Raw genomic sequence first — 25,937 nt, forward strand, 5'->3', positions numbered from 1 at the left:
AATTTAATTTGGAGATCGGTAAACATTTTCTGGTATCATTAAACTTATTGTAACCCCTTGTTTAATCATAAAAATATGTAACACATAATTAAACGATAAATCCAGTTTTATATTTCCAACAACCAACATCTTTTTGATAATGAGGACAAATAATTATCTGACAGTCCCCATAAATGCAACGAGTAGCCAAAAAATCATAGTTAAAGGTGAAAAAAACATCCAAATTTTGATCTTTTCATGATTAAAATGATCCCATAAAACGGTTGTTAATACTTAAATAAAAAAAATGTGGGATGTTGTTAGGAATCGAACACAGGTGCACAATTAAAGTAGAGGTTAAAGCAACGTAACAATGACCATTGTGATAAGGGGTATCAGCACGTCAATCTTTGGAAATGAAATTGTCTTAATCTAATTTTGTTGAGTTAGCGATATTTTCTAATTATGATTCCTTTAAAGGTAAAATAATCTCATATAATGGTAGTCAAAGTTAACACAATGTTTTGCAGGTAACTTTTTCAATCTCGGTGGTAGCAAAACTATTTTGTATTATAAAGGATATGAATAATTTAGGTTATTTTAAAAATGTTAGGAGTTACACATCTATTTTAGTTGAGTTTGATTTTATTTAAATTTTATTTCTTTAAATGTAAAATGATCTCGAATAATCATAATCAAGGTTAACAAAAAAAATCAACATGTAACCTAACTTTTCAAAGTTACAACCTAAACAATTTATCTACAACATACGAGGTCATTATTTTTGGAGATCGTAAATATCATACAGGTCCAAACCTACGGTAAGAAAAAAAGTCTTCTTTAGAGATCGTTAGCTGTTTTCTAGTATCGTTATGTTTTATTATAAGCGCTTGTGTAACCATAAAAATATGTAATATTTATTATAAGAAAAAACCAATCTTATATCACCAATAAACCCCTTTTTATATTGTGGGGAAAAAAATCCGATAGTCCCCATAACTCCATAAGAGCAAAGAGTTGCCAAAAAATCCATGTTAAGGTTGAAAAAATGTACATCCAATATTTTGATATTTTTATGACTAAAATATGATCCCATAAAATAGTTTTTTACACCTTAAATTTTTTATTTTCGGCCTCTTGTTAGGAATCGAACACGGGTGAGCGTAGTTAGAGTAGATGTTAAAGCAGTGTAGCAGTGATTATTGTGACAACGGGGTATCAAAACATTACTCCTTGGATAAATTTGTTTTAATCTACTTCAATTGAGTTTGAGATTTTTAGGTTATGATTTCTTTAAAAGTGAAATCATCCTCTATAATCGTAGTGAAATTAAATACAGTTTTGTTGCAACTAACTTTTCCAATTTGGTGGTGGCTTGATGTAATCTTTAAAAGTGAAGACTACTCCATATCTAAGCACAATAGTTGCTCAAATGCATTGATATAATCTTCTCTAGTCAATACAAAAAATTGTCCTTCTAGTTGTATTCATTATTTCTTTGACAACAAGCTATAACATCTTTTGAGTCTCATTATGCCCTTCAAGCATCCAATTTTTGATCTTTTGTTTATGTATTAAAGCTACGGTAAGAAAAAATCTTACCGAAAAGTTGAGTTGGATATGGAAATGCAGAATCATACTTCCTTTCTTTATGTATTGCATCTTTTTATGGGATCATTTGAGGGAAAAAAATTCCGATAGTCCTCATAACTCCATAAGAGCAAAGAGTTTCTAAAAATCCATGTTAAGGTTGAAAAAATGTACATCCAATATTATGATATTTTTATGACTAAAATATGATCACATAAAATGGTTGAATGTCCCCCATAAAATTATAGTTAAACTTGAAAAAAGATACATCCAATTTTGATTACTTTATCTCTAAAATGATCATATAATTTATTTTTAAAACTTAAAAAGTATTTTCTTTTCCTCTTGTCAAGATTCAGACATGGGTGCACCTATATAGAGTAGATATTAAAGAATTGTAGCAGCGACTATTGAGGCAAGGGGCAATCTTTGAAAAAAAAATATCAGTAATTTATTTATTTGAATTAACCATTGAGGCAAGGGTATCATCATTATAACTGAAATGATCCCATAAAATCGTGTTTTATGACTCTTGCATGTCATGATTCAAACACGGGTGCGCACAGTTAGCGTAGAAGTTCAAGCAGAGTAATATCAACATATTCATCATTTGCAACGAAAATTATTTTATTCTAGTTGGATTGATTTTAGCTCATGTTTTGATTTCCTTAAAGTTGAAATGATCCGGTAAAATGAAAGACGAAGTTAATAATTTGTTTTTGACACTATCAACAAATCAACATTTGCAACAGAAACACTTTTAGTCTATTTAGATTGAGTATGATTTTACTACTTTGTTAGAATTTTCATTCTATTATGTTATGGAGATCGTTATAGATTTAGGTGAATCAAAATATACATGGTGTCCTCAACAAAAGTAATCAAAATACGGAGTACATATTATGTGACATAAATTTTGATCTCTTGAAATGATCCCATAAAATCATTGAGCTTTCATATGTTGTGGCACTGAGAGAAAACCCAAATACTAATCTTTATTCATACATAAACGATACACACAAATAAAAGTTTAATTTCTTATTAAAAGTACATTTACAATACATAAGAGATTAAAAAAATTATATTTTCAATTCAAAATTCACTTATATACTTAAACAAAACCACTTGTATACAAAACCCAAAAGTAAAGCCCACAACCGAGCACAAAATAAAGCTCAACAAAACCAAGTAAAAAATGCAAAATAAAAAGAAGTCAACTCTAGTCAAAAGTTGACGAGAATGACAAAAAAATACTCCATTAGAAAGTACGAGCGTGAAGCATTAGCAGCTGAAAGAACCCTTCTAGACCGGACCAGCAGTATGGCAGCAACACACATCGCAACAGAAATCAGCAAGCAGCATCTCAACAAAAGTCAACCTGAGCAGACCCCTATTGTTGCCTAAGCTCTACTGATTGTACCTCTAGCGGTGTATAAACAAAGTATCACATGCTCACAGCCCCAGAACCTACAATAACCTAACCAACACCTGCACCCAATCTAACTGCTGGCAACAATTCATTAACAACTGCAGGATAACTTGCACTAACGCAGAAGCAACATCATAGTGTTTGAAGCTAAGTCAACTAAGGACTTGTTGGCAAAGCTGTATAAAACTTCAAGAAAACTGCAAAGTCCAACAAGGAACCTCTGAACATACTCTAATTAGCAATCTGTCAACCAAAAAACCATTGGAATGAACTCCACTGGATGGAAGACCAATGAGTACATCTCCGGCCTCAGTATTCTTCCCAATGATTACTGAGTCCTTCTCCACCATGCCTACGGAAAAATCACTATGATCGTACTCACCTTAGGTATAAAAACCCAAGCATCTCTGCAGTTTTAAAGACAAAATTTGCAATGAGTTTTAAAGATTCTCAATGTATTAAACAAGAAAACAAATTACAGGTTTATGACATGAACAAACATCAAAGAAAAGATTAAACCACAAGAATTTCCTCAAAAAATTGCTTCATAGATGCTGCCGAATTTTGAGAGTAGTACTTGCTGATAAAATGTATATTTGTATATTATTCTTTGTATAATATATCTCCTATTTATAGTTAGTAAATATTAGGAAACCAAATCAATATGATTTGATTAGATTATATACAGCTAACTATTAGGAAATCAAATAAATGTGATTTGATATGATTACATATGCCTAAATTACAGCCATAATATTGGCACGCATACTTGTATATATTGACCTTTGATTAATGAGAAGAATCAACCAATTCAACCATAATTCCTTACACTTGCTAATAACTAAGTAGTAGTGATCCCAAACACTTCCAAACTTTTGCACATGAAAAACAAAGGAAGTCCAGAAGCAGATTTTAATTTAAAACATACGCATAACACGACATGTGCACACATAAACATTATTCATTTTAAGATTAACATTGGTTTATAAGAATACACTTTCAGGGTCTCTAACAACTTAAAGTTAGAGCCTTGTATTCCAAATGCATATCAAACCAGGTAAAGTTATAAAATCTTCCTTTTCATATGAAAAGAAAATGACAGCCTGACAGGTACGCGCAGAACCTGAACAATTGCCTTGACTAAACTGGATTGGTTTTTGGAGTTTCCCAGTTTGGACTCGGAAGTACTTGATCTCTTGAAATAAAATCATGATCCCTTTACCCTCTCAACTCCAATACCAATTCATTTTAATTTCTCGGAATGTAAAGGATTGTTAGAAGAACCATGAAAAAGCATTATGTAAATGTTAAACATATATATGAAAAGACAGATAGACAAATTGGAGGATCTAATAATACTTGGTGTGAATCATTAATATTTTTAATATTTGATATCTTTTGATTTAGATTAAACTCATTGAAGCAACTTCTTTGCAATTGGCTAAAGCTAACTTTTAAGTATAAAAAACGGGTAATTGATAGACATACCTAAGGATGATCTCTTACAAAACCCAAAAGATTTGAAATGAAGTGATCCGCCAAACAGGGGAGTTCATCAATATACAATTGTCGCTGGGTGATTTTTTGTTCAGGCGACGCTCCTGCTAACCGATTTTATGCGACTTCAACTTAGTGTAAAGCCCTAAAAGTCGCCGGCAAACCTAGACGAACTAGGGATTTCGATGAGAGGGAGATGACGAGTGGGAGAGGGAAGCCAACAAACAAGGTCAGGATGAAGGGACGTTGATTAAACACACGAACTCATTCAACTCGAAAATCATTCCACAAATTATTCATGTAAATGGAGGATGAAATACAATTTTGTGAAAAAACATAACCTGTAATTTCAATTGAAGGTTTTCTTGGTTATTAATGGCTGAAAGAAAATCGATGAAAGCTTAAAGGTAATGTTGGCAGTTTGGCGCTCAACCAAATTATCCCGCCTATGATAGTGTTATGGCGCAATATCGTGAAAAATAATGCCGCCCAAAATCTTTGTTTTAGTATTTGGTTTCCCCCTCTTTTTTTAGTGGGATTTATGAGGTGTCAACATATGAATGGTGGTGTGCAAGATGCTCTTGCACACCAAGTGTATCTCTAGCCTTATCCCATCATTATAGTGACCCTACTTTTTCTTTTCCAAATGTTCCTTTCATTTTTTGAGATATGTACTTATAATTCCTTGTCAAGTATTGCGCAAAATCTACTTTCTCATTAGAATTAATCAGCAATATAGTATTAAGAATACTACTCCTAATAAGATTCTAATTCCTTAATTCCTACGTATAGCATCTGATATACTAGGACACTAATTTCCTTAGATTATTAGGATACTATTCTGATTAGGACACTAATATATGCCTAATCTATCGTAAGATCCCCTCAAGGTGGAGCATGTAAGTCTCGAATGCCCATCTTGCCAAGGAAAATTTCAAAATGTGCTTTACCGAGCACCTTTATAAAAAAAAACTGCCAATTGCACCTTTGTTGATACATACGACGGACAAATGATACCTTCTTTAATTGCATCTCGTATAAAATGACAGTCTGCTTCAATGTTTTTTGTCCTTTCATGGAATACTGGATTCTGTGCAATGTGGAGTGTTGACGGACTATCACAAAACACACTCATACCCTGTTTATGGTCTACTCTCAGATCGCTAAGTAGTTGTTTTAACCACTTCAGCTCACATGTCAATGCCGCCATTGAACGGTACTCTGCTTCTGCATATGAACGAGACAATATATGTTGTTTCTTGGTCTTCCAAGACACAGGAGACTGACCTAGTAAGACAAACCATCCCGTGACCGAACGACGAGTCAACGGACAACTAGCCCAATCTGAGTCACAACAACCCTCTAGTATTAATGCACTGTCAGAACGTAAGAGAATGCCTTGACCAGGACATTTTTTTCAAGTATCTTACTACCCTCAATGCAGCTTCCCAATGCTCTTCTTTTGGTTTTTGCATGAACTGACATAAAATATTCACTGAATAGGCCAAATCTGGTCTAGTAACCGCTAAATAAATCAGACGACCTATAAGACGTCTGTATTTATCTGCATCTTCCAACTCCTTCCCCTCTACAAGTACTAACTTGTGATTTTGCTCCATTGGAAAATCGTCAGGCTTAGCACCTAATAGGCCTGTTTCTGAAATAATATCAAGCGCATATTTTCTTTGACAGACATAAAATCCACTCTTGCTACGGGCAACCTCTTGTCCTAGAAAATATTTTAGGTGACCCAAATCTTTCATTTTAAAGCATTGACTCATATATGCTCTGAAACTATTTAATACAAATACGTTGTTCCCTGTAGTGATCATATCATCCACATATACTAGTGTGCTCAACTGTAACTCCCCTTTTGATACAGTGAATAACGAATAATCAGAGTATGATTGTTTCAAACCATACTTTTTCAGGGCGGTAGACAATTTTTCAAATCAACATCGGGGTGCTTGCTTCAGCCCATACTATTATTTTTTCATCCTGCAAACCATGTCAGTATTATTTTTATGAAAAGCGCGTGGAATTTTCATATAAATTTCTTCCTCTAAGTCGCCATGAAGAAAAGCATTATGTACATCCATTTGATGCAATTCCCAATTTTTCACTACTGCTACTTCCAGAAAGGTTCTTATTGTCGACATTTTAGCAACCGGGGCATAGGTTCCATTGTAATTCATAACTTCTACATGATGATTTCCTAAGCAAACTAGTCTTGCCTTGTTCCAGGTCAAATTTCCATCCTCATCTCTTTTTTCTGTATACACCCACTTGCTCTCAAGTGTTTTCTTTCTTGGGGGTAATTTTTGTAAAACCCATGTCTCCTTGCTTCAAGGGCATCTATTTCTTCTCTCATGGCCTCTCTCCATTCAACGTGTTTCATTGCCTGTTTAAAAAAAGTTAGAGTTTTTTCATCTTTAATTTATGATGCAATAAAGTTTCTGTGTTTGGCAGAGAATCGTTCATAATTAACAAAATACGTTATAGGATAAGGAGTACCTGAGGAGGATGATGTAGAGGATGACTCTGCAGATGGAACGTTTTTTTTCCGTATTGTGTGCGTTACGTGATTACGAAGCTTGACCGAAGGATACTTAGTTCTTTTTCCTTTCCCGAGTTCCTCCCCACTCCTCTTTTCCACGTCTGTCTCAACAGTACCCTGCCCCACTGTTTTATCGTTGTTGTTATGTGCAGCATGTTCTGCTACTTCCCCTCTACACACACTCTCTGGCAGCACAAAAGAGTCGTCATTGTACAGCCCCAGTGCAAGGAGCCGCACCTCTGCGGGAGCCTCGTGCAACATTTTTTAGGTAAATTTGGCTGGAAACGTAATGTCCGTTCAACATTTTAAAGGTGTTGATGTTTCCGTTCTACTTTTCCATTTTGTTGAGGGGTACCCACACACGATAACTCAAAAAAAATTTCACTCTTAAAGAAATAACTTTGTAGACAATCAAATTCGGTACCATTATCACTCCATATTACTTTAATATCTTGATTGAACTGACGTTTACTCATTGCAACAAAACTCATGAACATATCTTCAACCTCAGTTTTATCACGAAGCAAATAAATCCATACTTTTCTAGAAAAATCGTCAACAATAGTTAAAACTATCGAGCACCACAAGACGAATGAGTCTTATAGGGGTCCCACAAATCCAAATGTATTAAATCAAACATGCTACTTACTTTATTTTCACTAATCGGAAAACTATTTCTAGTATGCTTAGCACGAGGACATATATCGCATACATTATTATTTGTTCTAACTGCACTACTCACAGGAGGAAGAAGCTTCGCTATTTTTTCGATGGATGTCCTATTCGTTTATGCCACGGTTCCACAACACCTTTTGTCTCAATCGCACGCACTTTGATCAACGGGATGCCACAAAAAAAATAAAGTTCATCTGCTCGTTCACCCAGGCCAATCATCTTCCTCGTCAACCGTCCTGTATAACACATATTTTTTTTAGTAAATTGAACGGAACAATGTGATTCATCGCTTAATTGCGTGACAGAAAGTAAATTGCAATTCAAACGAGGCACGAATAACACATTATCAAGTACTAGGCCACCATCCAATCCACCGAACCACTTTGATTAGAGTTAGCGGTTTGACCGTCCGGAAGTCCCACATTGCAATTCGGGATCGTCTGAAATTTTTTCATTATCAAAACGTCATATGTGCAATGATTTGAAGCTCCCGTATCAAAAATCCAAAGACAATTAGTATTACCCTTACCCTGTAGTTTCGGTTTGGCTTTGGGTTGCAATATGTCCAGAATATGTTAGACTTGGATTGATGACACCCCTGCAAGCCCATCTGTTAGGCTGCCAGAATTCGTATTCTTAGATGCAGAAACATTCTGAACATGGGCATGTACTTTGTTGGTCTTCACCTGACCTCTTCCTGTTGTCCTTTTATTGCTGCCGCTTCCACCAGAATTGCTACGGGATTGACCAGAACCTCCCTGGCTTCCACGATCACCCGATCTACCAGAACCACGACCTCCCTTCCGATCAGTGGGCCACCACTCTGGAAACCCAATCAACTAAAAACACCCACCCTCATCATGTTCAACTCTATTGCAATGATTACAGGACTTGTCGTTGTTATCATCATTGCGAGTCTTGTTGTGAGATTCTAATTTGAATGTTGTTCCGAGTATGGAACTGGGAGGATGGTTTGGGTCGCCCTGGCCCTGTCAAGCAGAGAAAACGTAAACTACCCTCGGGGGTTTAACCGAGGAAACCAACTCCGATGCCTAAGTCAGAAAATGGATAAGAAGTTTTTAGAGAGAGAATATAGAGAGAAGGTGGAGCAAGTACCGTGTGTTAGAATGTGTCCCATCATGAGTGATGTGGGTGGTATTTATAGGCGTACTATTCTGTACTTTGGCCTACTTAGATGCCGCCACGAGTATGACGACGATGTACTTTATCTTTGTCGCCTAGCCTGCAGGTCCTCTTTTGGACTTATGCAGTTCTGCGAGATCATGCTCTGTACTTATGTGTGCTCTGGGATCATTGGTCTGTCTAACCCATATGTACCTGGTTTAAAGCCTGGAACCTTTCCCATGACTTTGGTCTGCTCTGGGCCGATGGTTTTGTTCTGCCATTGGTGGTCTGTCTTTGCTGGATAGGACCCCGTACAACTAGTCCCTCAATAGTGGATCTAACTCTTTGAGTTAGGTCTGCTCTTGTGTTCATGCTCTGGGATTTTTGAGTTTGTGATGTCCGCTTTACCTTCTCTTGAATTGTCGTCGTTTATATATTCCCTTACAGCTAGTCCCTCAAGAGTAGATCTGACTTAAGAGTTGGGTCTGCTCTTCTTTTTTCTTTTTCTTTTCTTTTTTTTGACACGTGTGTATGTGGTTTTGGCGGGCTTTTCTTAAGGGTGAAGTGGTAAAATTGTCCGAAAGTTAACTGTCACTTCTTTGTGCCACGCGTTATCATCCTGGAGGGTCTATTGGAAGTGTCACTACATCTGGACCGTTCCCTACTATGTTTGAATTTTGTCGAATTATTGATGACACGTGTTTGTCATCCGGCTTTTGCAATTGAAGGGTCGATTCGATCTCAGCCGTTCCCTCCTGGTTTTAAAAGGGGGAAACTTCCTTCACCTTCCTTTTCTTCCGTCTTCATTTTCTCTCTCCTTATTTTTCTGAAACAACTCCTCCAAGTCTTTTACTCTTCGCCATTTGCTGGTTGTTTCACCTTCTTCAAGACTTGATTTTTCTTCCATTTTCTTGTTCCTTGCCAATTTCTTGTTTGATTTCCGGTGTTATTATCGTCTACGGCAGCCGTTTGTCCCGTCGATTTCATTTCGCCATTTCGGGAGAAAAAACCTCAAACTGCTGTTTACTTTGCAAACTCAATTTCGTCTTCATTTTCTGGTAAGTTCTTCTCTTTTGTTGTGTTTTCAGTCTTTTTCGAATGATTGGTTTCCGTTTTTGTCTGAATCCTGCACTTTGGACCTTTCTGGTTTTGATTCCTGGTTTTCGCCATTGTTGTTCAATAAAGCTTGCATCTTTTTTCCCTTTTTCTTCTTCTCCTCCTTTATATATATATATATATATATATATATATATATATATATATATATATATATATATATATATATATATATATATATATATATATAAGACGTCATGCATAGATTTGGTTCTGTGTTCAGCAAAGGCTCGAGTCTCCTCATCGGATGAGAAAGAGACAGAGGAAGGACAAGAAGTAGAATAAGAGGCAGAGGAAACACTTCTTGCTTTTGAACTACTAGGATTTTGGCTATCAGACGCATCAGAAATGATGAACTGAAAGCCGCAAGAAAAAACGACAAAGGGTACCAAAGTAAATACACAGCATGTATTATATTGCTGTGTATTTACTTTGGTACCCTTTGTCGTTTTTTCTTGCGGCTTTCAGTTCATCATTTCTGATGCGTCTGATAGCCAAAATCCTAGTAGTTCAAAAGCAAGAAGTGTTTCCTCTGCCTCTTATTCTACTTCTTGTCCTTCCTCTGTCTCTTTCTCATCCGATGAGGAGACTCGAGCCTTTGCTGAACACAGAACCAAATCTATGCATGACGTCTTATATTCTGTGCCTGTCGTAATTTCTATTTCTTCTGATAACGAGTCTCCTGGGGAAAAATCCCCTTCCCCAGATGTGGGCAGCCCTGGGTGTGTCACCTCTGCAGCTGACATATCCCCCTCTTTCCGTCAGACCCTTAGGGAGATGCGCCATAACTATCTTTCCAGGATAGTTAGGGCGAACCCACCGTTTAATGCTCCCCCAGGGCTTGATGTTCAGCCTCTTTCTGAAAAGGCCTAGTTATATGATTTTGAGCAACTTGTCGGAGCTAATGAGTCTGAACTATCTTTGCGTGTTTACAGACGTCGGGAATCCATTTTTCGCTCTGTGATGGCTGATCAAGTTGCTAATTCTGGGGGTGAGCAAGCTGATGGTGGAGAGATTTTGGCTCAAGTCAATGAGCTAAGGCCTTTTCCGAAATACGTGAAGGAGGAGGTTGTTCCTGGGGATCAATTGCCCTTTTTATCTGAAGCGGTTGCTTTTGGTCCGCTGAATGCAAAGCTAAGGACCAAATGGGCTGATGATGCTTGGAAGGAGAATCATGCTGCTGTTGGGAAGGATTTTTATGGTCTGCCGGATGGCTATAAGCTTATCGTTCCTGCTGATGATGCTTGGATTACCCATCCTCCTGAGGGGTGTATAGGTGTTTATGATTATAGTTTGGATTTTGGTTTGTGCTTCCTCTTAGATCCTACCCTGGTGAAGATTCTTCGTGCTTTCAACATTTGCTTAGCTCAACTGCATCCCTTTGCTGTGAGGACGTTGATCAATTATATCTGGGTATGTCGATTTTTGGGTTTTCCAGAGACTCTTTCTCTGTGCAAGCGGGTGCATCATCTGCGTAACAGTGGTACTGGCAACAAGATTGGTTGGTTTTCTATTTACTATAATCGTGGGAGGTTGACGTGCCATGGCATGCCCACCGGTCAGAAGGAGTGGAAAGATAGGTTTTTTTGGCTTGCTGTTCCTGCTGATTTCCCTATTGCCTAGGGATTTGTCCATCCTCGGACTAGGTTAGAGGGAGTGGAGATTTTGGATGGCGCTGTTCAAGAGAATGCCTTTGAACATTTCGCGTCTGAACCGAAGTTTAATACTGTCGGGAAAGACTTTGGTCGGGTGCCGCGAGTATGGTTTCCTCACTCGAGCTATATCTTGCGGAATGATGTGTAATCCTCCATGTTTCTTTGCCATACCCATCCTCAAGGTTAGGCCTGTGTTTGTTATGCCCAGCTCCCTTCCCCTTTTTATTTATATCTCTGGAGTTAAATTCTTCTCTTTTCGTTTTTCTTGTTTCTAGGTCGTCGATACTTGAACCTTGAGAAGCTAGGTCTGAGAGCTGATGGTTCTTTCATCTGCTTTGCTCCTCCCAATCCTACCGCGGACGGGTACCAGATCCTGGCTGATCAAATAGAAGGTAGCCGGAGAAGCTTGACCTGTCGATCTGGTCGAGGGGGTAGCTCTAGCACTGTGCCGAGAGTTTCTCGGGTGGTTTCGTCTGTGTCCACCGGTCCTGTGGCTACCCCTGCTCGCCGGGCGCAGACTTCGCGTGGAGCATCTGTTCATGGTGCTTTATCCGGCTCTCGTCGTAGCCGAGCTGACTTTGAGGCTGGGCTAGAGGGGGCAGCAAATGAGGGGGATGTTGAACCTGATTCTGGAGAAGCGGCCAATGAGGTCTGTGACCAGCCGGGTGGCTCTGGGTCTGTGTTAGAGCATGTGGACATTGAGGCTGAGAAGGCTTTTGTCCAGCATCCCGGGAAGCAGCCTCGGATTGATGAGGAGGTTGAGGTGCCTTGTCCTTCTCCTTCCGTGGCTGACCCCAACCGCAACAAGCTCGGGGATGCCGATCCTCTGGCTGACGACCTTGATTTGCATATCAGTGGTCGGCATGGGGAGTTTCTTGAAAAGGAATATCTTGACATTCGTCCCCATGTCGATTCTGAGCTATCTTCCATCTTTGTTGGTCCCTCTTCCTCTGATCGTCCTTTCGTTCCTCGCTGGGATGTTTCAGAATTCGAGACTTTGTATGGGAATTACCCCGAGAAGGGTGGTACTCTTGCCCTTAGGATGTTATGAGGTTTGCAACTACCTCGTGATCTGCCTAGGGAGCGCTTATATACCCCTGGGGCGAATGCGTGCCAGAAAGTCATGGAGGTATACTTAGCTTGCTTTTGCTATTTATTCTCTTTATGTGGCATACGTCTTACTCTTTTTGTTTGTTGCTTTTCTCCTTATATTATTCTCTTATCCTTTCTTACCATCACTTAGTGTGACAATGTAATTCGCGAGCTGGCAGAGGTGTTCATGGTCTACCAGAGGTGGCTTGCTGCAAATGCGACTCATATGGATGCCCAGAAGAAAAGGATTGAAGATCTGCTGGCCGACCTGGAAGTGTCAAAGACCTGTGTAACCTCGGCTAATGATCATCTGAAGGTTGTTACTGAAGAGCGCGACCGGTTACAGAACGATGTTTCGCAGGCTCAAACTGATCTGGTCACCGAGCGTCAAAAACTTGAATCACTTCAGCAAGATTTTCTTGCTATTGAGAAAGCTCATGATAGTGAAACAACTCTTCTGCAGAACTCTATCGAGGACCAGGTAGATGTTGTTGTTCGTGACTTTCGTCGGTCTTACGAGTAGTATGCTCTGCGTACCGAGAGTTATGATGGGGGTTGGAAAGCTGCTTCGCTGATAGTGCAAGAAAGGTGCCCAGATCTTGACTGGTCCCAGATCGAGGCCGATTGGATGTCTGGTCTTCATGTGGAGTTACTAAGGAAAAGAAGGGAGGCTGAGCAAGCTGCTATGGCTGCTTGTGGTTCGGTACCAGAGGATGATGGGGTGACAGACTACTACGTTGAGAACGTTCATCCTGGGGAGCTGCCCTTATCTGATGCTGAAGAGAATATAGAGCAATAATGGCACAGGCGCTTGTCCCCATGTTCTTCTTGTACTACCTCACCTAATTCTTGATCAATCTTTAATGTTTTTCTGATCATTTCATCCTCCCTGCGTGGAGAGTATTTTTTGTAGTGAAAATACTTTTAACTTTAGCTTTTTAGTCAACAGTGGCCATTTTGCAAGGCTGTACTTTGCATAAGTTTTTGAGGTATAGCCGCCAGTTTTGTTTCCCGTAATTAACATGTTCATAGCCACATTGTTCTAATGCCTGTTTATTGCTTTGTCTTAGAATCGAATTCTCTTTTTAACTTTTTTAATTCTAAGTTACTCTGGCATTTTGTCCGAGCAAAAGATAGGACTTAACCTTTACGTTTTGGCTTCTTTGAAAGTCGAGTTTTGTATGTTAACCCGTCTTGGGTCGTGCCAATTTTTAATTGGTCTGGCTTTGGCCAGAGAAAAACTCGTAAACTGTTCTACGCTTTACTCGCGACAGCCTCTTTTGGGCTGCTTGCATTTTTGAATTGCTCTGGCTTTGGCCAGAGCAAAACTCGTAAATTGTTCTGCACTTTACTCATTCCAGCCTCTTTTGGGCTGCTTGCAATTCAAAGCCAGAGCAAAAACTCGTAAATTGTTCTGCACTTTGCTCACTCCAGCCTCTTTTGGGATGCTTGCTTTTTTGAATTTCTCTGGCTTTGGACAGAGCAAAACTCGTAAATTGTTCTGCATTTTTTCACCGAAAACTTCACCGCGGAATTATCCGCCAGTTAACTTGGTTGATCAGAACAAGTTAACTGCGGAGGGTATTTTCCACGGTGCATGCCTTGGCTACTTACCTTAATATGCATTGTGTGCTTTTTTCTCTAGAATAGCCGAGCCAATTTTTACTATGTGTATTATATGAAAGAGGTACAAAAGGGGAATACTTGATTTTTCTTGCCTAATTACAATATTAGTTCTGCGTATCTACACATAGTACTTTTTAAGCATGTTGGCATTCCATCTATTCTTCAACTCTTTTCCATCCAGTCATGAGATGGTGTGAGCCAGGGGCTCCTCTCTTGTGATTTGATATGGGCCTTCCCAATTAGTCGTAAACTTTCCCTCTGCTTTACCCTTTCCAGTGGCAGCCGTTCGCCTAAGGACCAGATCTCCCACTTGCATAGGTATGTGTTTGACCCTCTTGTTGTATGCTCTGCTCATTCTTTCCTTATTCGCTGCAAGCTTGAGTTCTGCTTGCAACCTAACTTCTGGCAAGAGGTCTAACGATTCTCTCATGAGTTGTTCATTAGTGCCTTCATCATAGTACTGCACTCTGAAACTGGGCAGACCCACTTCAACAGGCAGCACCGCCTCAGCCCCGAAGGCTAACTTGTAGGGACTCACTCATGTTGCTTCCTTTTCTGTAGTTCTGTTAGACCACAGAATTTCTAGTATGAGTTCGGCCCATGCGCCTTTGAAGTCTTCTATATTCTTTCTCAGTGCCCGTAGGATCTGCTTGTTTGCCGCCTCAGCCTGTCCATTGCTCTGGGGATGGCACACTGATGCATATGCGAACTTTACTCTTAGCTCTGCGCAGTAATCTTTTATGGGTGTGCAATCGAACTGCATTCCATGGTAAAAAAACTAGGCTTTCAAGAATGCCAAATCTTGTCACAATGTTCTTCCAAATAAAGTCTTTCATTCGTTTTGCTGTTATGCTCTTAGTGGGCTCTGCCTCGGTCCACTTAGTGAAATAATCCACTGCCACGATCAAATACTTTCTTCCCCCACTTGCTGCTGTGAACGGACCCATGATGTCCATTCCCCATTGGGCAAATGGTATGGGGTTTACAATAGGCTGGAGGTCGTTGGAAGGTTGATTGATCACTGGAGCAAACTTTTGGTATTTGTCACACCTTTTTACGTATGACTGGGAATCCCCCACCATGGTTGGCCAATAGTATCCTGCCCTGAGGGCTTTTAAAGCCATTGTCCTGCCTCCGATATGATTCCCACATATTCCTTTGTGAATTTCTTCGATGATCCTCTGTGCCTCCTCCGTTGATACGCACCTTAACAGAGGCAGGGAGAAAGACTTTTTATACAACTTCCCTTGATAGCTCGTTTCGTTTCACTTTTTTGTGCTCTGGCTCTGCTGTAGGAAGACCCCTACCCAATTTGTATGACACTATACTGTCATACCATTGCGGCTCTGTACCAAGGAAATTCACCATGGGCTTCTTGTCAATGCTCTTTTCCTCTTGCACTTCTACCATCACCGTTCTCTCTAGGTCTTGCAATGTCGAGCTTGCCAGTTTTGACAGGGCATCAGCTTGATTGTTTTCTGCTCTGGGTACCAACTGAATTTCGAAGCTATCTAACTGGGCTACTCCCTCTTTCATTAGGTCCAGGTATCTCTGCATGGATGGCTCTCGAGCTTCATATTCGCCCCTGTACGGACTAGCCACTAGCTGCGAATCAGTTTTCAATACAATCTTCTTGGCATCTGCTGCCTTGCACATCTGAATTCCTGCGATTGCTGCTTCATACTCAGCCTGTTGTTAGAGGCTTTGAATTTAAATTTAATAGCATACTCAAAAACATTTCCCTCAGGTGAAGTCATAATGATGCCTGCCCCTGACCCTGTGACTGCGGCTGAGCCGTCGACGGAGATCTACCAGGTCCCCAGTGGTTCCTTTTCCTCCTCATATGAGGCTTCTGCTATGAATTCTGCCAATGCTTGTGCCTTTATAGCAGTCCTGGGTCTGTACTCGATGTCATATTCTAAGAGTTCCACTGCCCATTTTAAAAGCCTGTCAGAAGTATCAAGCCTCTGCAACGACTTCTCTAGAGGCTGATTAGTTAACACTTGCACTTTGTGAGCATCGAAGTATGGTTTAATTACTTGGCTGCTATCATGATGGCAAAATCCATCTTTTCAATCAAGGGATACCTCTGCTCTGCTGGGTGAGGATGTGACTTACGAAATAAACTGGCTGTTGGGCCTTGTCCTTCTCCACTATCAAAGTTGCTGCTACCGTTTTCTTAGAAGTGGAGATGTATAGTTGCAACACATCTCCAACTTCTGGTCTGGCTATAGTTGGGAGACTTTTGCGGTGGTTTTTCACTTCCTCGAATGCTCTTTCTTGTTCTTCTCCCCACTTGAATGTTTTGTTTCCTTTCAACAGTTCGAAAAATGGAAGGGATTTGTCCGCAGACTTACTGATGAATCTAGTGAGCGCTGCCATTTTTCCGGTTAGCCTATGGATGTCTCTTATGCTTTTTGGCTCTGGCAAGCTTAATATGGCCTCCACTTTTTCTGGGTTGGCGTCAATTCCTCTTTCGCTGACCAGGATTCCCAGAAATTTTCCTGACTTAACCCCGAAAACACATTTCTTCGGGTTGAGTTTCATGCCGTACTGCCTCAATGTTGCAAATGTTTCTCGCATATCCTTCACATGATCAGCCTCCTTCTTGCTCTTGACTATGGAATCGTCCACGTACACCTCAACATTCCGACCTTTTTGCCCTGCAAATATCTTGTCTACGAGCTTCTGGTATGTTGCCCCTGCATTTTTTACACCGAATGGCATGGCTTTGTAATTGTAGACTCGTGCCTCTATGATGAAGGCAACTTTCTTTCGATCTGATTCCAGTAAACTGATCTGGTGATAGCCAGAGAACGCATCCATGAAACTCAGCTGAGCATGTCCACTTGTGGAATCTACCAATTGGTCTATCTTGGGCAATGGATAACAATCCTTTGGGCAAGCCCTGTTTAGGTCTGTGAAGTCTGCACACATCCACCACTGGCCATTTGCTTTTTTAACCATCACAACATTAGCCAACCATTTTGGGTAGTCGCATTCTTCTATGAACTTGGTTGCTAACAGCTTGTTGACTTCCTCTTGAATGGCCACATTCTTCTCTGCTGAAAAATTCCTCTTCTTTTGCTTTACTGGCCTAACTTCCTTGTTGACATTTAACCTATGGACCATGACACTGGGGTCAATCCCAGGCATTTCATCAGCTGAGAAGGCGAAGATATCTGCAAGCTCTTGCAGCAGACCAATGATATTTACCCTGAGAGAAAGATCCATGTCCGTGCCGACTTGGGTTCTGGATGCGACCAAAGGAGTGTATTCATTGAATTTACCTCTCTTCTCAGCTCTGAATTCACTGCCCCTACCTCTGTTCGGTCCGCCCCAGTCTTTTTTGGGTTGCTGGTTATCTCTTTTGTCTGGGTATTCCTTCTTGTACGGTTCCCTTTTGCTCTGGCCGTTGTAATTATTCTCACCTGCCACATACCTCCGAGAGGTTTCTTTGCCGATTGCTTCGCTTTTTATGAACTCATTTGCTTTTCCCAACACTTCTGCCAAGGTTGTGAATGATTTTCTACCCAGATAACTCTTAAATTCTCCATCTCGCAGACCAAACATAATTGCAAGAACTGCCACCTCCTGTTGTAACTTAGGTATGCTCGATGCCTCCATGTTGAACCTGAAAATATAGTCTCTGAAAGAATCTTGCGACCCTTGGACAAATAACATCAGCTCTACTCTCATCCTTTCCCTGGTGATATTTGCCACATACTAGGTGCGAAACAGGTTGGCCAGTTGCCGAAAAGATGTTATCGTACCCTTGGGTATTTTGTCAAACCAGCTCTGCGCTATCCCCTCAAGTGTGGAGATGAACACTTACACCACATGGAATCTGTGTTGGTATATAGCATCATGTGCCCCCCAAAGGCTGAAAGACGGTTAAATGGGTCTGTCTTTCCAGAATACTTGCAGGTGGGCATTTTTATCTTTTCCATTCTTTCAGAGAGTATCTCACCACAAAAAGGGGAATTATCAGGTTTAACAACTACACCTCGAATGGGATTCGGAATACCTGATGCGGAATGACGCCTTGGACTTGGTATCTGCTCAGTCCTTGCCCTGGGTCGAGCTCTGCTAGGCGTGATGCTTTCCTCTTCATACTCCTGATTGTCTGCCCCCTCCATATCCTGCTGCAAATTCCTTCTCCAAACATGGGGGCTGTTTTGAGGCCTGAGGCGTTATCTTCTTTGCTCTACTTCGGTTTCTAGTGGTGGCCTTATGACCTGAGCCTGGGGGGTGGTTTGGGTTAGGAAAGCAAGGACTTATGGAGCTGTGCGCATCTGGTCTGGTGAGAATTGAGCCCCCAGACGTGCTAACGAGGCAGCAGTTGGGATTTGGATGATCTGGCTAGGGGTTTCCATGGCTCTGGGTTGAGGTGTTTCTTTTGGTTGTCCGACACTTTGAGGCATGCCGAATCGGGGTATTGTGGTAGGTCTTTGGTTGTTTTTTAAAGTAGGTGGTTCTATTTTCTGGATTATCGGCTCACTTGACTCTGTCATTGTGTGAGAGGTTGTGTGTTTTTAAAGAATGAGGCCTAGGAGATCCCCTCCTTCTAGCGCCACTTGTTCCGAGTATGGAACTGGGAGGGTAGTCTGGGTCGCCCTGGCCCTGTCAAGCAGAGAAAACGTAAGCTACCCTCGGGGGTTTAACCGAGGAAACCCCCTCCGATGCCTAAGTCAGCAAATAGATAAGAAGTCTTTAGAGAGAGAATATAGAGAGAAGGTGGAGCAAGTACCGTGTGTTAGAATGTGTCCTATCATGAGTGATGTGGGTGGTATTTATAGGCGTACTATTCTGTACTTTGGCCTACTTAGATGTCGCCACGTGTATGACGGCGATGTACTTTATCTTTGTCACCTAGCCTGCAGGTCCTCTTTTGGACTTATGCAGTTCTGCGAGATCATGCTATTATGCAGTTCTGCGAGATCATGCTATTATGCAGTTCTGCGAGATCATGTTATGTACTTATGTGTGCTCTGGGATCATTGGTCTATCTGACCCATATGTACCTGGTTTAAAGCCTGGAACCTTTCCCATGACTTTGGTCTGCTCTGGGCTGATGGCTTTGTTCTGCCATTGGTGGTCTGTCTTTGCTGGATAGGACCCCGTACAAATGTCATGACGTTTTCACGCCCTTCCCGAATTTCATTATCACGGAGATCTATTGTGTTACAGACCGACTGGTACACTTCCTCAACTCTTGGCAGTGGCGTTCGGGCAAGAAGTTGAGCACGTAAGGCCTCCTACGGATCATCTAGGCCAATCAAAGTAGTCTAGCTTCTTCTCGTATGTCAGCAACTTGTGCCACAATGTTGCACTTGCACACCCCACACGCGCAGTAGGGTACACGAGCATATGCAACAACCTCCTTCCATATCGTCGACAGTCTATCGTAGTAGTCTACTACTGTTTCTGTTGGACTTTGTTTGCAATTTCCCAGCTTCTTTTTCAACTAACAGATTCGAGTTCCACTCACTACGCAAAATCGCTTCTTCAGATAAGTCCGCATTACTCCTGCGTCGTCGAAGTCCCCTACAGTTGATCGTAGGGATTCCTCCAGCGTGTGGGAAATCCATGAAACGAGCATTGAGTGTACGTCGATCCAATCGGTGAGAATGTCTGGGTCCGTGGGTTCTGTTATCTTACCGTCAATAAAGCCAAATTTCCTCTTCGATATTAGGGCCCGAGGCTCAGATGTTTCCCATTCATCATAGTTCTTTGATCCTCTCAGTTTGATTGGTGTAATCAAGTTCCCTGGTCCGTTGCTGGAACCAAGGTAATAGGCCTTCGTAAGTTCGTCTCCTGGTTTTGATTTTGATTCATCATCGTCTCCCTTGCCCATGATTCATAGGCTGATAATACGTTGATGTGTTAAGGTTGCGGAAAAAATTTCTAACCTTGCTCTTGATACCATGTCAAGTATTATGCAAAACCTGCTTTCTCATTAGAATTAATCAGCAATATATAATACAGAGTATTAAGTATACTACTCCTAATAGGATTCTAATTCCTTAATTTGTTCCTACGTATAGCATCTGATATACTAGGACACTACTTAATTTCCTTAGATTATTAGGATACTACTCTGATTAGGACACTACTATATGCCTAATCTATCGTAACATTCCTCCGTCTGTTTTACAATAACGTTCTAATTTTTATTTTTCATATTTGTTGATGTATATTTTTTGGGTAAATTATTTTTAGCACCTAAAAAGTTGGCAAATTATTTCTTAGCACCGAAAAAAATAGAAATTATTTTTACTACCTAAAAATAAAATAAAAATAGTCTTTAATCATCTCTTAACGGAAAAATGGGCGAAAACAGTATGTGAGGGCCCTTTTTGACGCAAATCAAACATAAATCATACCATAAAGCAAGTTGGTTCTCGTTTGCAAATCAGAAAAATAATTATGTATCGATCAATTATTTGAAAAATATTGTCAAGTTATGTGAATTAATGGGAAGGAAGGACAAATTATAGCTTATATATATTGAAATCGTGGGAGCAAATAAGAAAATTAGAAATGTAGTCGTTAAAATGAGACGCGCATAACATTATGTTTATCTTACCGTTAAGAGTGGTAAAAATGCAATTTTTATTTTACTTTTAGGTGGTACAATACAATTTTTGTCTTTTTAGGTGGTAAAGCACAAATTTATCAATTTATTTAGGTGGTAAAAGTCAAATTTTCCTATCGCTAATTATACATTAGAAGAAAAAGAAATAATATTATTAAAGTATTCATTGAAACAAATCAAACATAATCCTACATGAATTTGTTTCTTCTTATGTAATACGAAATATATACGAAATTAGAAGATTTTCTCCAATTATGAATAGTGTCAAATTGTGAATTGGAACATCATTACGGAATAAAGGGAGTACATGATTAGAGTACTAAACACCCCTCCGTCTAATATTTGAACTACCGAATGTCTAGACAAAGGAAGTACACAATTTAATTACATCTGGTGTACAATAAATATCATAAGGTAAAAGGTTATCCCGATATAAGTAAAAGTTACGGAGTGTTTATTTGTTAATAAAAATCTATATTATACTTTTACGAGTTAATGATCCTTACATGCATGATAGAATTTATTAAATCATACTCAAAGCAAGATACATTGTAATCTAACAAATTAAATTAGACTCAAAACGAATTATATAATAATCTAATTGATTCATTCTTCTACTATCAGGGGCATCGCCCGTGGGTCGTGGCCCTAACTAGTTACGGAGTATCCTTTTAAATCACTCACGATGTATAAAGATAACCATGTAACCCCTTAAAAAAAATTATCCGTCAAAAGTTATTTCATAACATAAAAAGTTAATTATATATGTTATGGGTAAAAATTATTCTTATGTACAATAAATTTATTGTACATCAGATGCATGTAAGAACTATTGGAAGTAGTATTACAACACGGAAAAATGATTTTAGCACCAAAAAAAAAAATTAATTAGACACACCACTACTATGAGATATAATTTTATGTGCTCTACTAACGAGAGTTGTGCTAAAGTTAACTTTTGGTTGTGGCCAAAATCAGTTTCTCAATCTTATTGTAGAATGTAGATTGCCACTAGAATACTAATTTTGAAAAAGCAAGAATTGTAGTAAAAGTATATGGAGTAGTAAAAAGTAAAAAGAGGAAAAAGAAAAGAAAGAAAACCTGAATGGCAAAAAGGGTGACGCAAAAGAAACCCATCCAAGAATGTAAGGTGTAGAAATTAGCAACAACACCATTTTGTGGTTGAAACTTGGTCCAGATTCCGAAAATCCCAGAAGCCAAGGCGACTCCTTGCATCCCCAAATGCACTGTTTTCTTCATATTCCTTGACCCTGGCATCCATCTATGAACCAGTATCGCTAATAATCACAAAACAACCAAAACCTCGTTTATTATTTTCTTCAAAATAATTACTAGTAATACTAGTCCCCTTGTCGTAATAACTTAATTAATTTCCACTAACCTTCTCCACTTATAATTATGAATCCAATGACCATAAGCAAAGGATGAAGCACCTATTAATCAGGGGGAGGAAAACATGATTAGTTTAGTAACGTAGCTCAAAATAAACATAATTAATTAATTCATTTTTGAATGAGAGGGAGATATTACAGAAAAGATGAAGTTGTTTGGAGAAGAGGGGGAGTGGTGAGTGAAGCTGTTGTTGTAGAAAAGAGGCCAAATTAGAACAAGTGCTGCAACTAAAACACCTGAAATTCTTGCATAAACAACAACCGGAGGTGTACAACATGACATTCTTGTAATTTCAGTTTGTAGACCTTCCAAATTGATACTAGTACTTTACTACTTCACTTTACCGACGGTTGGGTTCAGCACTGCACTAGATCTGTAAATATGTGCTTAACTTACTTGAAGTGGAGTGAGCACTAGTACACTCACTGAGTCACTGCAGTCTTTTTTAGGGTACGTTTGGATTGGGTGTAATGGATTACGGGGGCAATAAAAGTCAAACCACCATAATAAAAGGACAATGAAGGTGAATTGAGGTGGTTGCAAGGAGGGTGGTGTGGTGGTATTGTGATAAGAAGTTGTGGTGTTGTAAGGAGAAAGGAGGAAAGGGGGAAGTAATTACCCCAAATGAGGGTAATAATCACCCTAGTAGGATGGGACGAAGTACAAATACATATCAGATATGTATGGGGAAATACATATCAGAACAAAAGACAAAATAGGAAAAAGGACAAAAAAAATTAAATGGTACTTTTCTAAACACAAATGGTACTTTTTTTTACAGAATTGTACTTTTTTTTACAGAATGGTACTTTTTTTACATAAATGGTTGTCTTTTAGCTATTTGTATTTTAGTTGATATGTGTGTTTCCAACATATCAGATATGCGAAAAAACGAACCCAGTAGGATGGTGGGTAACTATTCCCCCATGATGAGGGTACTTGTTCCCCCTTCCCTTTTATTTTCTTTTTGCTAACACTAGCTTGTTTCCTTTGTCACCACTTCATCCCCTCATCATCACTTTCAATTACCTTAGTTTGACTTTTATTACCCCTTTAATATATTACCCTCAATCCGAGCGTGCCCTTAAAAGGAAGAGTTATTGTGCTTACGGTTTCGTGTAAATATTTTAACCATGTTGGAAACCACGCCTTCTTAAGGGTTTCAGGCGGTTATTACGGAGTACTTATTACAACTTACAAGTTGAAGTCACTCGATTTTATTAATGTAACTAAAAATAAAAGTTGAGTACCACTGCCATTTTTTATTTCTGTTAAGAGTCAAGTATGGCAAATGTGAATGTCCAATTGTCCACAATGCATTAAATGTATAGCAATATTTTCTACCACCCTACTATACCTATCTAGTAGTAGGCTTGACAAAGAATAGTAATTTTACTACTATAAATAGGGTGGTAAATTGCTTGTATAGAACACAACTCATACGAGTAATACATGAGTTCTTCTTCTATCTGTTGTTAAAACTTTCAGTTTCTTCCTATTACCTTACAACACGTTATCAGCACCAATTTTCCTCAGGTATATTTTTTTACCTGTTACTCAAATTTTTTATAAAATGTAGTATATATTCTTAACAAAATGTTTTGAGGAGTATGCTCTATAGTTGCCCATATTTGGGATCCTCTATATCATAAACTCTAAACACCCGTTTTAATCATAAAAGAGAGTTCACATTGCTACCGGTATTATGATCAACTTGGTAAAAGGAGAATATGCTTGTGTACTACATTTATTACACTTGGTTGTTTTTTTTTTCTCATTCATGCATAGTTGTATACATGCACTCTTACGTACTACCTGCATGCATAGTAATATTAGCCATGCATTATCATTACATATATATATACTATTCCTTTGCATGTCTACATGCATATAGCTAGACTACACTTAAAATAAAATAATTTTTTTTTGGTAAAAACGATGTAGCCTTTATTTTCAGCTACATCTTTATTTTTGTTTTTCGAACCCACGATCTCTTAAACAGACTAGGGTTCTCGGACCATTACGGCTTGCATCCCGGGGGATATCTTTTTACCATTTTAATTCTATATATCCATTATTTCTTTTCAAATCCACAGTGATATTTTTTTGGTAGTAAGTAATAAAACTATTAACCTCTTTAGACTATAATATACCAGTTTACTGTAACAAATTGTATAATACAATCATGATTTATCCCCTATAAAAGGGGGATTACCCGTCCCATTTTCACCACACAAAATCTTATCCCCTTCTTACTTTTTATCCAAAACCACACAAAATTTTCCTCCTCCAATTTTCCGATCAAACATGTTTCCGGCCGGCAACCCCGACCCTCCACACGTCTTCACCTTCGAGGAAGATTTAAGAAAATTAAAACAATATTTTGTTTTAATGATGGCTTTAGTAGTCCTTCTTATGGCATTAATGATTTTCATAATTTTCAACAAATGAAGATCTCCATTTTTTTATTTCCGGCAAGTAAGAACAAAATGCATAATTTTTTGTAGTACTTCATTCTCCATTTTGATGTATTTATTGCATTTTGTCGCATTTTTAATTTTTTTTAACCATATGTATAATATTATTATTAATGTTATTATTATTTTTTTTCGCTTTTAATTAACGTCATTACCATGAATTATTTGATTTATTTATGTGGGATTCATAATAATAAACTAAGGGGGAGAAGAAAACTTAAAATTTTAATAGTTAATTATTATGAATATGATTAATAAATTATAATCTTAATTACTAAGTTTAATGATTATTTGATTGTAGTTAAAATGGGAGATTTGATGAAAAGACAATTCAATGTGCTAGACTTGTCTGGGCACAATTTTCTGGAATGGACTGTTGATGCACAGATGAACTTAAAGGCCCAAGGACTGGATCATACCATAAAAGATATAATGGTTCCAGGCACCACAGAAATCAAAACTGCCACCGAGCAGGAAAAGGCCAAAGCCACAGTCCTCATAAGGCATCATTTACATGATAGCCTGAAAACTGAATATCTGATGGTGGAGAATCCCAAAGAGTTGTGGGATAGTCTTAAAGAAAGATATGGACACCATAAAAGGGTGCTCCTGCCAAAGGCTCAATTTGACTGGACTAATCTGAGGTTCCAGGATTTTAAATGTGTTAGTGAATATAATTCCACGTTACTCAAAATTGTATCATTGCTGAGATACTGTGATCAAGCGGTCACAGAAGATCAAATGATAGAGAAAACCCTCTCCACCTTTCATGCGAATAATATTCTATTGCAACAGCAATACCGAGAGAGGGGCTTTTTTCAAAACTAACAATGTACCAAGCAAATATCAATACAATTTCTGGGACAGCAAAGCTAATAGAAGGATCCGGAAAAGCTTGCATTGTGCTCACAAATGGAACAAAATTGACTATTAATGACGCTTTATATTCGAGTAAATCTCGAAGAAATCTCTTAAGTTTCAAAGATGTGCGTCAAAATGGATATCATCTAGAAACAATGACAGTGGATCAAAAAGAATATTTATGCCTCACGGCAGAAAAATGTGGCAAGAAACATATTTATGAGAAATTGCCAGCATACTCTCCAGG

At 39.0% G+C, this 25,937-nt stretch overlaps 2 protein-coding genes across 3 annotated transcripts; one reads left to right on the forward strand and one right to left on the reverse strand.

Moving 5' to 3' along the window:
• Positions 1-2,582: 2,582 nt before the first annotated feature.
• LOC110801827 (probable transmembrane ascorbate ferrireductase 4) lies at positions 2,583-22,908 on the reverse strand. Of its 2 annotated transcripts, none has more exons than XM_056840623.1 (4): positions 22,491-22,904; positions 22,342-22,393; positions 22,041-22,237; positions 2,583-3,405 (listed from the first exon to the last, which is right to left on the reverse strand). In XM_056840623.1, the coding sequence occupies exons 1-4, from the start codon at positions 22,632-22,634 to the stop codon at positions 3,382-3,384; spliced, it is 417 nt and encodes a 138-aa protein (XP_056696601.1). In that variant the 5' UTR covers positions 22,635-22,904; the 3' UTR covers positions 2,583-3,381. The 2 variants fall into 2 exon arrangements, with proteins under 2 accessions (XP_056696601.1, XP_056696602.1); XM_056840624.1 differs by lacking the exon at positions 2,583-3,405 and adding an exon at positions 7,638-7,963 and having other exon boundaries at positions 22,491-22,908.
• Positions 22,909-23,800: 892 nt separating this feature from the next.
• Positions 23,801-25,657, forward strand: LOC130469942 (uncharacterized). Its single transcript, XM_056839478.1, has 2 exons — positions 23,801-23,888; positions 25,131-25,657. The coding sequence occupies exon 2, from the start codon at positions 25,136-25,138 to the stop codon at positions 25,655-25,657; it is 522 nt and encodes a 173-aa protein (XP_056695456.1). The 5' UTR covers positions 23,801-23,888; positions 25,131-25,135.
• The last annotated feature ends 280 nt before the right edge of the window (positions 25,658-25,937 follow it).

Source organism: Spinacia oleracea, chromosome 3, assembly GCF_020520425.1.
Source record: "Spinacia oleracea cultivar Varoflay chromosome 3, BTI_SOV_V1, whole genome shotgun sequence".
NCBI classification, from domain to species: Eukaryota; Viridiplantae; Streptophyta; class Magnoliopsida; order Caryophyllales; family Amaranthaceae; genus Spinacia; species Spinacia oleracea.